We start from the raw sequence: 13,013 nt of genomic DNA, 5'->3' as shown, positions 1-13,013 counted from the left end.
AGAGAGAGAGATAGCAGCCAGTGAGCCTCAGAGCATCATCAAATCCTTAATAACAAGATGACTTTAATTGGCCTCTCAGGCTGGCACTGCCAACCTAGTCTCTACACTGCAAAAAACACTAGTTAAAATACAATAAATAAATATTGAATTTGAGGAGAAATTACTTAATAGTAGTGAAATTATCTGTCCATGCAGCAAGATCATTTTACTTGATATGAAATCTTAAAATACGCTGGTTCGAGTCTAGAAATAAGATACTAACAAGTAAATAACCTTTAAAACAAGATAATGAATATATTTGTGGGCTGAGGGTAGAGGATCTAAGATTTAAAATCTTGGCAAGCGCAGAACAATTTGCAGTGTATCTGGTGGGCATCTGTATAAACTCACCTCCTCTTCTCTCTCCTCCTCTCCCCTCCTCTCTCCCCTCCCCTCCCCTCCTCTCTCCCCTCCTCTCCTCTCTCCTCTCCCCTCCTCTCTCCCCTCCTCTCCTCTCCCTTCCCATCCAATCCTCTCCTCCAACTCTCCCCTCTCGTCCTCCAGCTGCGTTGATCAGAGGGAACAGGAAGAACTGCGCCCAGTTTTCCGGCTCTCTGGATTGGCTGATCAGCCGGCTGGAGAGACTGGAGGCCTCCTCCGGTAGGTCGACCGTCACGTGGAGCGCCGGCGTTTCCTCCTCAGCCAAGAGCAGCAGAATCACCACAGTGGCCACGACGCGTTTGACGCTGAACGTTTGACGCTGAACGTTTGACGCTGAACGTTTGAGGCTGAACGTCTTCTCATTTTGGTTTCTCTTCTTCTTGTTCTCCTTCCTGCGGTAGCTCAGTCATCTCAGCCCCTGTCTATATTTCTACCTTATCTTCTGTATTCTATCGGTTCATCTTCAGCATGATTGATGCTGCCGCTAACAGAACTTTAGACAGAGAGGACAGAGGATAAAGCTCTGTGTGTGTGTGTGTGTGTGCGTTTGTGTGCGTTTGTGTGTGTGTGTGTGTGTGTGTGTGTGCGTGTGTGTGTGTGTGTGTGTGTGTGTGTGATGATTGTCTTTGATGGATCTACTGTGTGATGCCAGGGGACCCTCTATCGTATCAGTGCCTCTATGTTACCCGATAAGCTGCTCGGATCGGCACTGAACACGGAGCCAGAGTAGGGGGGGTCAGGGGGAGGGGGCTCCTCTCTGTGTGAGGGTGTCCTTGTGTGTTCTGCTTGTGTCCTTCTCTCCTCTCCTTGTGTCCTTGTGTCCACTCCTTGTGTTCATTTTCAAATTAAACTGAACAGAAGACAGGCAGAACAGGATTGCTGAAAGTGAATCTAGAAGACAAGGGATCAGACTCATATGATTATCACCTATCTAGTTCAATAATGCAGATAGAGGAGACCATTTTAGACTATTGAGATGCACCCTAGAGCCCATTTGAATGCATTATTCATCCATCCATTTAATTGAGGAATTCCAGATCTGATCTAATAAGATTGAATTGGTCGCAAGACGTTTTACACTGCTTAGCTTTTACCAGTCGTGTCACTGGAGATCAGAGATTTCCCGAAGCAAGTGAGGCAGGGAGGAGGCGTTGCGGGAGTCTTGAAACAGGGCCCTGGGAGCCAGGAGGGGGGTGTGCGGCCATCCCATAATGATACAATCTGAGGAGGTTCGGGAGCTCTGGCCAAGTGTAATCACTGCTGTTTGGTCCACAGCCAGACGGTTCTTACACTGCTTAGAATGAATAGGTAGAGAAATGAACAGTTGTATTAGAGGGAGAGAAGAGGAAGGAGAGAGAGAGAGAGAGAGCCTGCACACTGGACTGATCACTGGACATACAGTATACACACTGTACATACAGTACATAAACGTTACCATTTCAAAATACATGTATAATTATTACACTTGCTTAATCACTTTTAAAAATTTTATTTTTTTATTTTTATTACATTCATATTTTAACATTTTTGTGACTTTTTGTGATGTTTGCTTTGGCAATGTAAACGTATGTTTCCCCTGCCAATAAAGCCCATTGAATTGAAAATTGAATTGAGAGAGAGAGAGGGAGAGAGAGAGAGAGAGGAAGAAGAGAGAGAGAGGAAGAAGAGAGAGAGAGAGAGGAAGGAGAGAGCAAAAGGAAGAGAGACAGACAGACAGACAGACAGACAGACAGACAGACAGACAGACAGACAGACAGACAGACGTACAGACAGACAGACAGACAGACAGACAGACAGACAGACAGACAGACAGAGAGACAGACAGACAGACGTACAGACAGACAGACAGACAGACAGACAGACAGACAGACAGAGAGACAGACAGACAGACGTACAGACAGACAGACAGACAGACAGACAGACAGAAGTACAGGAGAGAAGAAGGAGAGAATAAACACTCAGCCAGCTGAACAGAATTCATATGCTGAGCGTGTGGAGGAGCTGCATGGCTGGATACAGCACTGCTTCTCCTACTGTGTAGGTGGATAACAACACACACACACTCACACACACACACACACACACACACACACTTCAAAACCTCTGGATTATGAAACTCCAACACACACACACACACACACGCACACATACACACTTCAAAACCTCTGAATTATGAAACTCCAGCACACACACACACAGACACACACACACACACACACACACACACACATGTGAGAACTTTCACGCGGCGCGTCCGCCACACGCAGGTTTTAAACCCCATGCTGACGCCACCCCGGCAACGGCCTCGCTCTATTCCTGGTCCGGGCCGCGGCGGGCGCCAGACATTTATAGCCTGGCGTTTTCACGGGCACACTTTGAGTTTAGTGAAGGGGGCGAGAGATCGAGAACACACCTCCTCTTCCTCCTCATCCTCCAAATCTCTCTCTCTCTCTCCATCTCTCTCTCTCTGACGTAGAGGCGAACCTCCCTACTCCTTCTTTGTTATTCTGAGCGGCAGCTCTTCCTCTCTCTCTGCGTGGGTGGTAGATGGAGGTAGCCGCAGTGGATTGGAACAGGTGAGCAGAGAGGAAGCGGAGAGAGAGAGAGGGAGAGAGGGGAAGAGAGAGAGAGAGAGGAAGAGAGAGAGAGAGAGAGGAAGAGAGAGAGAGAGGAAGAGAGAGAGAGGAAGAGAGAGAGGAAGAGAGAGAGGAAGAGAGAGAGAGAGAGAGGAACAGAGAGAGAGGGAGAGAGAGAGAGAGGAAGAGAGAGAGAGAGGGAGAGAGAGAGAGAGGAGGACAGGTGGAGAGAGAGATGTTTGTGGTGATAATGATGGTGTGAGGGCAGAGTTATTTATATAAGGTAACAGCAGCTAAAGAGAGGGAATATAGAGCAGGGTGAGTCACAAACAGACGCCAGGGCAGAGGGTGCTGTTTAAACACAGGGGATTTACGTCACCCACCATTTACTGTAGCAAGCACATACACACACACACACACACACACACACACACACACACACACACACACACACACACACACACACACACACAATTTTGAGGGATACGTGTCTTGTACAACTTTAAAACAGCACAACATTTTTTGGCCTGCTGTTGTTGTTATTATTATTATTATTGTTGTTGTTGTTGTTGTTGCTGTTGCTGATTTGGTCATCTACGTTGCTGTATTGTGCTCCAGGGATCCTTGAGGTGCTCCACTGTGTGCTGGTGGAGAGCCCTGAAGCTCTCAACATCATCAAGGAGGGACACATCAAGTCCATCATCTCCCTGCTGGACAAGCATGGACGCAACCACAAGGTTCCCCAAATACCTGCCTCTACAGCACTGTCTGCGTGTGCATGCGTGTGCGTGCGTGGTTGTATTACTGTGTGTGTGTGTGTGTGTGTGTGAGCTGGAGGTACTGTAACTCTGTTGTCCTACCAGGTGCTGGATGTGCTGTGTTCTGTGTGTGTGTGTGTGTGTGTGTGTGTGTGTGTGAGCTGGAGGTTCTGTAACTCTGTGTTGTCCTACCAGGTGCTGGATGTGCTGTGTTCTCTGTGTGTGTGTCACGGTGTGGCCGTGCGCTCCAACCAGCACCTCATCTGTGACAACCTGCTACCAGGACGAGACCTGCTCCTACAGACGCGTCTGGTCAACCACGTTAGCAGGTACACACACACACACACACACACACACACACACACACACACATACACACACACACACACACACACACACACACAGTCTAGTCAACAGTCTTGACTGAGCGCCAGTGGTGTAGTGGTATCATACAAGATTCCCATTTTGCGGGGCAGCTGTGGCTCAGTGGTAGAGCGGGTCGTCCAATGATCGTAGGGTCGGAGGTTCGAGTCCCGCCTCCTCCTGTCCACATGTCGAAGTGTCCTCCGGCAAGAACCGCAAATTGCTCCCAATGAGCAGGCTAGCTTGCATGTGCCATTGGTGTGCGAATGTGTGTGTGAATGGGTTAACGAGAGGTCATTGTAAAGCATTGGATGAAAGCGCCATATAAATGCAGTCCATTTATGCGCGCACACACACTGAAAAACATGCTTGGCTTGCACACACACACACACACTTGGGTCTGCAGACACCTCTGATCAACTGTGTCAGCAGGTTGAGTCTCCCCCCCTGTCTACCGCCCCCCCCCCCCCCCCCCCAACCCCCTGTCAGAGGCAGACCCTCCAGGGAGGAGAGGGCTGGGGCTGGAGGTTAATAACTCTCTCTGTCAGACTGTATAGCACTGCCAAATCAGTTTGCACCTGATTAGCCAGGCTACAGCAGAGCTGGTCTGGCCGTGACGCACTAAAGAAAAAAACAAATCTTAAGACACACATGTTCAGGCAGGCCTTCGGCCATCTATAATGCCTTGCTGCTCGCAATGTTGTTTTTTTCTGTTCTGTGTCGTTTTAATTTTGTCTCGTGTTGTATTGCCATTATAATTTATTACTGTAAAGCACTCTGTGCATCCGTGCTGTGAAGAGCGCTATATAAATAAAGCTTACATACTTACTTACTAGTTCACCAGAACCCCTCGTTTCCTTCTCTCTAACCTCTTCTTCTAACCTCTTTCTTCTCCTTTTCTCTTATTTCTATTTCTCTAACCTCTCTCTCTCTCTCTCATCCAATCACAGCATGAGGCCCAACATCTTCCTGGGCGTCAGCGAAGGCTCCGCCCAGTACAGGAAGTGGTACTACGAGCTGATCGTGGACCAGGCGCTGCCCTTCGTCACGGCGGAGGCGACCCACCTGCGCGTGGGCTGGGCCAGTACGGACGGCTACGCCCCCTACCCCGGCGGAGGGGAGGGCTGGGGGGGCAACGGCGTGGGGGACGACCTCTACTCCTACGGGTTCGACGGCCTGCACCTCTGGTCAGGTGAGGGCGGCGCCGGGGAGGTCTGGGCTGGGGGGGTTGGGGGGTGGGGGGTCCGTTCCATTTCGGCTCAGCTGATTCAGGAGAAAAAATAACGAAATCCGCACGAAACAAAATGTAATGGAAAGCAGAGGGGTGGTCGGAAAGAATGGAAGGTCGTGCGAGGGGAGGGGGCAGGGGATAGGAGTGGGAGGGGTGGAGAGAGAGAGAGAGAGGGAGAGAGAGAGAGAGAGAGAGAGAGAGGGCGGGTGGGTAAGTGGTTTGAGAGAGGCGTGTAAAAGCCCATCCTATGTTGAGACAGAGGGGTAAATGTACCCCTGGAGAACAGTACAAGCGTTGGGGGAGGGTGGGGTGGGGCGGGGATGGGGGCCTCACTGTTCTCTCTTCACCTCATCCATTGTTAACGATGTAACCGAGCCTGACGGACCACCAGTGCCTCTACCGCCCCCCCCCCTAACCTCAACCCCCACCCAGTTGGAGAGCTGTAGAGCATGTGTTTATATTGCCGGACTTGAGCTGCGCTTGATTTAACTGCCCTGTCATCTGGAGTTGGCTCATTTCCTTTTCAGATAAACAACTAATAAAACAAATCTATCTGCAGCTGTGCCCGGGTCCTGTACCCTCGGCCCTGTGCGCCTCGGCGGAATAAGATCTCACGTTTACGACACGGTTAGGACACGCTTACGACGTGTGTGTTTATAACGCGTGGTTCCTCAGTCCTCAGTGCTTGCTGTGAGCAGAACCGCGGGGGGTGGGGGGGGGTCTGTCTGAGTGTTTTCTCCCCTGAATCGGGGGGGATATCGATGTGTGTGTGAGTGGTGGCGGGGGCTAGAGGGAACGGAGCTAGATAAATCGTCAGCCGCCCCCCCCGGGTCGGGCAATCTCTCAGCTTTCTCTGGGTTTTACTGCTAGGCCAGCAACAAACACACTTCCTCTTTGCAGCCCTACACACACACACACGCACGCACACACACACACGCACACACACACACACTCATACACTCACTCACTCACGCACACACACACACACACGCACGCACGCACACACACACACACACACACTCATGCAGGTACACGATGCACACACAAACACACACACATATACTCACATAGACACACACACACTCATGCAGGTACACGATGCACACACAAACACACACACACATACTCACATAGACACACACACACATACACACACACAAATACACACACATACTCACATAGACACACACACACACCAATACACACACATACATACACATGTGTGTGTGTTTTACTGTGTCAGGGTTGGTTGTGCTCTGTTTGAGTCAGGCAGTAAACGTGAAATTTCAGTCGGGTATTTGAAAAAAACCACAAACCCTCGCCCTCCTCTCTCACCCTATCACACGCAGGCTGCATCGCCCGGACCGTCAGCTCGCCCAATCAGCACCTGCTGAAGATGGATGACGTGGTCAGCTGCTGTCTGGACCTGAGCGTGCCCAGCATCTCTTTCCGGATCAACGGCCAGCCCGTCCAGGGGATGTTCGAGAACTTTAACTCTGACGGACTGTTCTTCCCCGTGGCCAGCTTCTCCGCTGGGGTCAAGTAGGTTCAGCCTGTGACCACATCCTGGTCGCGCGAGGTCACGTTCCATTTCACTCCGTAGATCAGTCTGTTCATCCACCCGTTCAAACTGATTTCCACCTGACCAGATACTGATCGGGCCAATCACAACCGTTTATCTAATATGGGTTTGATCCAACGACTGTACCCAATTGATACAATGACTCACCCACGTTCCATTGCTCTGATTGGTTGTACAGTAGGTCTATCCAATTGCGTCCGGAGGCATTTTGTTCTGCGACCGATGATAAGGCCCCTTGGAAATCGAAAATAAACGCAGGATTTCCAGACCCTTTGCATCTTTTGCGAATTGGGTCTGGCGAAGCCAGGCTAGTTGTCTTCACCTCTGGCTCCTACTTTTTTGTCTAGATACCACCCTAAGTTCCCCAAGGGCCTTCATACATTTGTAAAGATGAAACTATCTTGTTTATACCTGCTTTCCAATTCTTTAGAGTCTGGGTGGCCATCTCAGGCAGATAAGTGGATTGTATTGCTACAGTACTAGCCACATTACATCACTCATAGGATCTTGCCATCCGGCCAAAATACTCACTCACCGCTTGCCTCTCAGGGCGATCATTGTTCGATTACTCATGTCTGGGCGGGGGCATTTTGCTGCGGAGTGGACAGGCTGGCATGAATGGGCTCCACTTTGTCATAATGCAATCACTCCCGCACCCTGCAGCACTGGCCTAATTGTTTTAGTATCGATGGTGTAGAACACCCTATCCCTCTGGCCTGATGGACACAGGGGAAGGGAGAGATATCAGTTAGTGTATGGAAACAGCGCGTCTTCATTTTTCCACTGTCGGGGTTTATTTATTTATTTCTGAAATGGATAGAAACTTCCAGAAAGTAGTAGATCTCTTCTTCGTCTTCCTCGCATCCCCAGGGTGCGTTTCCTGTTGGGCGGCCGTCACGGGGAGTTCAAGTTCCTGCCGCCGCCGGGCTATGCGCCGTGCTTCGAGGCCGTGCTGCCCAGGGAGAAGCTGAGGGTGGAGCACAGCCAGGAGTACAAGGAGGACCGCGCCGGGACCAGGGACCTGCTGGGCCCGACCATCACCCTGACCCAGGCTGCCTTCACCCCCACGCCTGTAGACACCAGCCAGGTGAGACCTGCTGCTCCACCCAGACAACATCCCTACTCCACCCCGACAACATCCCTAATCCACCCCGACAACATCCCTACTCCACCCTGACAACATCCCTACTCCACCCCGACAACATCCCTAATCCACCCCGACAACATCCCTACTCCACCCTGACAACATCCCTACTCCACCCCGACAACATCCCTACTCCACCATGACAACATCCCTACTCCACCCCGACAACATCCCTACTCCACCCCGACAACATCCCTACTCCACCCTGACAACATCCCTAATCCACCCCGACAACATCCCTACTCCACCCTGACAACATCCCTACTCCACCCCGACAACATCCCTACTCCACCATGACAACATCCCTACTCCACCCCGACAACATCCCTACTCCACCATGACAACATCCCTACTCCACCCTGACAACATCCCTACTCCACCCTGACAACATCCCTACTCCACCATGACAACATCCCTACTCCACCCTGACAACATCTCTACTCCACCCCGACAACATCCCTACTCCACCCTGACAACATCTCTACTCCACCCCGACAACATTCCTACTCCACCCTGACAACATCCCTTCTCCACCCTGACAACATCCACACTACACAAGGACTCCCCCTCTTCTCCCCTTCCCTCCTTCTGTAATTCTATCCTGAGTGTGTGTGTGTGTGTGTGTGTGTGTTTGTGTGTGTGTGTGTGTGTGTGTGTGTGTGTGTGTGTGTGTGTGTGTGTGTGTGTGTGTGTGTGTGTGTGTGTGTGTGTGTGTGTAGATTGTGCTGCCCCCTCACCTGGAGAGGATTAGAGAGAAGCTGGCCGAGAACATCCATGAACTCTGGGTCATGAACAAGATTGAACTGGGCTGGACCTACGGAGCTGTGAGTAACACACACAGACGCGCACACACACACGCACACACACACACACACACACACACACACACACACACACACACACACACACACACACACACACACGACAGCTTCAGCTTAGCACTAATGAGAAGTGCTGGGCTGTGAAGTAGTGGCTACTCAGGTCCCTGTCACTCACACAGCCAGCCAGCCAATCCGATTGACAGACTGACTGACAGACGGAGAGACGGACAGACAGGCCAGTCTGCCCATCAATCTCCGCCCTGCTCCTTCTTCTACTCCGCTCTCAACACAACAGGGCAGATGAAAGCAAGCAGACAGGGTTGAGCTGGAACTGAACGTACCGTAGCTCACGTGACCCTCTGTCCTCATGAACCCAGCGGTCTTTTAGCGACTAATGTCATAGATAAATTCAAATTCGTTTATTCTCGACAAAAATCGAAAAAGTTGCCCTGTGCACAGTTGTATATCCTCAGTTCATCCACGGTGCTACTGGAGCAGGAACAACAAAGTGTCCAAAAGATTAAAGGATCCCGCGCGACTACGCGGAGTGGGTTTTTGCTGCTTTAATAACAGACAAAATGCGAACAACGCGTTTCGCACAAAAGGCTTCGCCTGACGCCTCCACGTAGTCGCGCCGGATCCTTTAATCTTTTTTACGTTTATTCTCTGTTCAAGACACCGTCAAAGGAAATCTGAATGTTGATCCTGCGTGCTGTACAGTGGAACAGCTGTGTCTGGTTTGCCCTGATAACAATCTCCAGGCCTTAACAGTTTTATGGCAGGAGACCAGGGGCGGACTGGGGGGGGGTGGGGGGGGTGCTTTTGCGATTTGTTGAGCGGGGGGTGGGGGGGTGGGGGGGGGCATTTATGGCCATTTACAGCAGGCGGGCCAGTTAGCGCCGGGAATATCCCCTCTGAATATCTCACTCACAGCAACCTGCCCAGCCCACACCGGCCCTACTTAAGGACCGGCCCATCGGGATTCGTCCCGAGCGTCCCGATGGCCAGTCCGCCATTGCAGGAGACCCCCCTAGGGATCCCGTCCTCCCAGTTGTCTTTCATCTCTGTAAATGTCCAGTTCAGCTGTTGACCCTCAGACCTCCCCTACTCACTGATAATTGGTTAGTGGAGTTTTGCATGCATGGGTTGTGCCCACAGTGTTTATAATGGTGTGTCTGAGGATAATCATTGCTCTTGGTTGAATTCCTTTCTCTGAGAGCCCGGCTTTGCAAACTCTTGAACTATTTGGAATAAAAGTAACCAGCTTGGACTTGGCAAAGATGAACCTTGGCGTTTTTTGACTACTCTTTTATTATTATTATTATTAACTATTATAATAAATCCACGACGCTAGCCAGAACCATCCAACACGCCCTTCTCCCTCCCTGAGGCTCGGCGCTCACCCCCGTTTAACTGGGTTTTACCCTCCGCTTTGCAGGTGCGAGACGACAACAAGCGGCAGCACCCGTGCCTGGTGGAGTTCTCCCGGCTGCCGGAGCAGGAGAGGAGCTACAACCTGCAGATGTCCCTGGAGACGCTCAAGTAGGTCGCCGCCCACACCGGTCCTGCAAGCGGTCAGCCTCGACCGCTGCTGATCCCGTTCTATGCTGGTTCTGAGTCGGTCCGGTTGTCTGTCCTCAGTAGCAGCCCACGGTACCCGTAGGGTCCTGTTCTATTCCGGTTCTGTGCGAGTCCCTGTAGGGCCTTGCGATCCTGAGAGCTGCTGTTCCCCTACCAAGCGGTGATATTCTCAGTAAGGATGCGCGCATGTGGATGAGTAGAAGCTCTATCGGATCTGGTGGTACACTCAACTGTCTGAGGTACTTTCCTCACCACAGTGTCTGTGTGTTGACCATGTCAGGTCCTTGGTCATCTGGACGCCAAGGTACTTGAAGCTGTCCACTCTCTCTACAGGGGTCCCGTTGATGATTAGAGGGGTGTAGTTCCTCTCCTGCTTCCTCCCAAAGTCCACCAGCATCTCCTTTGTCTTGCTGATGTTCAGATGGAGGTTGTTTTTCTGACACCACTGGGTCAGGAGCCTCACCTCCTCCAGGATCCACTGCCTCGTGGTCAATTGCTTAAACACACTTCAAGGACACATTCTGCTCGACATGTTTGGGTTTCTCATTGTCAGTATCTCTGTCTGGGACGTTGGCACATGGCCAGTTGGGGATAGAGAGAACGTAACGACACGGTCGGATGATTCTACGAGAGCTATTCGTTTCTGTTGTAGCTTTCCATCGGCGGAATATCAGTCTCTTTTGACACATCCCTCTCCCCTAGACTCCCTGTACCGAATTTCAGAATTCATTTTGAAACCTCTGGTGAATGTCTTTGTTAGCTTAATTAATTCAGAAGGTCCAGGAACAGCTTTTTAGCCTCAGTGAAGCGCGGTGCGAAATGATAAGGAGACAGAGTGTCATCTAAATGCAAAAACGCTGTCCGTGATCTGAATAGTCTACCTACAGTACCTCAAACTTGTGCTGGACCATAATTACATGTTCTGGGTTGTAATTGAGTGAGAGACAGACTGGCAGACAGACACACACACACAGGCAAGCAGACAGACAGACAGACAGACAGACAGACAGACAGACAGACAGACAGACAGACAGACAGACAGGCAGGCAGGCAGGCAGGCAGGCAGGCAGGCAGGCAAGCAGATAGACAGACAGATAGACAGATAGACAGGCAGGCAAGCAGGCAAGCAGATAGACAGACAAACAGACAGATAGACAGACAGACAGACAGACTGGAGCCAGAACTGCCTAGAGTAGGAGTGGTTAGAAGTCATTGAGAGAGTTTAGACATGGTTTCAGAATGCGTTTTGGATGATCAGATCACAAGTGGACAGCGCTAAATACAAGTGTAAACGACCACCGAGACAAATTGTGAAACGTTTACTAAAACCACCTGCCGAGGTGGTCTGGGACGCATTTGACCACATATCTTTAGTAGTCTAATGCTAATGTGTCCTGATGCGCCCCGACAAAGATGTAACAGGAAAACATGTCATCAATGCAGGATCATATTTCTCCTTTTTTGCTTCGTCCTGTGCTCTTTTGCAAGTCACGAATGACTTTGTCCTATCAACTGAAACAGTTGGAATAGTCCTATTATGGACATCAGTTCCTCAAAGATCTTTGGTTGCTTTCATGCACACTTTTTTCGAATCGGATCGAAGTCAACCTGACTGATTATTGATTTCTTTACACGGAACAGCTGTGTGACACACCCACAGGAGTGAGTGAGTTACCATGGTTACCATATGAACACAAGCGGTCAGCTGGACACATTTGGAGACGCGTGATAGACGCGGGTGTAAAAGGCGACGCGTCTCGCTGTCCACTTGGGATCTGATCGTCCAAAACGCATTCTAAAACCAAGTCTACACAGGGGTCAGTGTCTCTCTCTCAACAGGCATTTTACACTGCATTGTACGGTATGAGCTGGACCTGTCTTCCCAGCAAACACGCCAGGGAGACGTTCAGATCATGTCTTAATAATGTCCGTCGGTCCAGAACCCCATTTGTACATCTGCTGGACCCCTCAATATTCAAACGTCTGGCTTGGACCCCTCTAAGACGTCTGTGGACGTGCAAAACAGGTCCAATATCTGAACGTTAAAAAAAAACATTCATTCTGGCTCCTAATTGGATGTCTTTGGACGTCCTAAAAAGACAAAAAAGATGTCTTAAAGACGTCTTTTAGACGTGTCTTTGCTCAGTGGGTTAGGAGCCATCTTGGACCAGAATAACTGACTGAGCACATAGAGAAACGACGACTCGCAGAGCTGTGGGGATCTAAAACCATTAAAATAGAATAGTGAATAGAGACAGACAGATAGCACTGTTCCGCTCTCGTGGAGGTCCAATGACCAATCCCCCACTTTACCTCTCTTCAATGGAGACCCGTTGAGGCCTGAATGGGGAAGCATCAGTATAATGCAATGCCCACTAGAAATACAGTACCCCTGTGTGTGTGTGTGTGTGTGTGTGTGTGTGTGTGTATGTGTGTGTGCGTGCGTGCGTGTGTCCACAGGACTCTCCTGGCTCTGGGTTGCCATGTCGGTCTGGCAGACGAACGCGCTGTAGAGAAGGTCAAGAACCTCAAACTGT

The 13,013-nt window shown here is 50.4% G+C and overlaps 1 protein-coding gene across 1 annotated transcript in view; it reads left to right on the top strand.

The window, feature by feature from the left end:
* Positions 1-13,013, top strand: part of ryr2a (ryanodine receptor 2a (cardiac)) — a gene marked incomplete at both ends in the record, with an annotated part of 139,212 nt that overhangs the window by 67,225 nt on the left and 58,974 nt on the right. Inside the window, 9 exons of the mRNA XM_084459855.1 lie at positions 544-639; positions 3,615-3,733; positions 3,950-4,083; positions 5,068-5,309; positions 6,698-6,890; positions 7,801-8,017; positions 8,794-8,898; positions 10,334-10,437; positions 12,937-13,013. The exon at positions 12,937-13,013 is cut by the window's right edge and continues 7 nt beyond it. Coding sequence (XP_084315981.1) covers positions 544-639; positions 3,615-3,733; positions 3,950-4,083; positions 5,068-5,309; positions 6,698-6,890; positions 7,801-8,017; positions 8,794-8,898; positions 10,334-10,437; positions 12,937-13,013 — 1,287 coding nt within the window. The remainder of the gene's footprint in view (positions 1-543; positions 640-3,614; positions 3,734-3,949; positions 4,084-5,067; positions 5,310-6,697; positions 6,891-7,800; positions 8,018-8,793; positions 8,899-10,333; positions 10,438-12,936) is intronic.

The sequence above is a fragment of the Borostomias antarcticus genome (assembly GCF_949987555.1).
Source record: "Borostomias antarcticus genome assembly, chromosome: 29".
Lineage (NCBI taxonomy): Eukaryota > Metazoa > Chordata > Actinopteri > Stomiiformes > Stomiidae > Borostomias > Borostomias antarcticus.
Note: the sequence above shows the minus strand (reverse complement) of the source record. Positions and strands in the feature narration are given on the sequence as shown.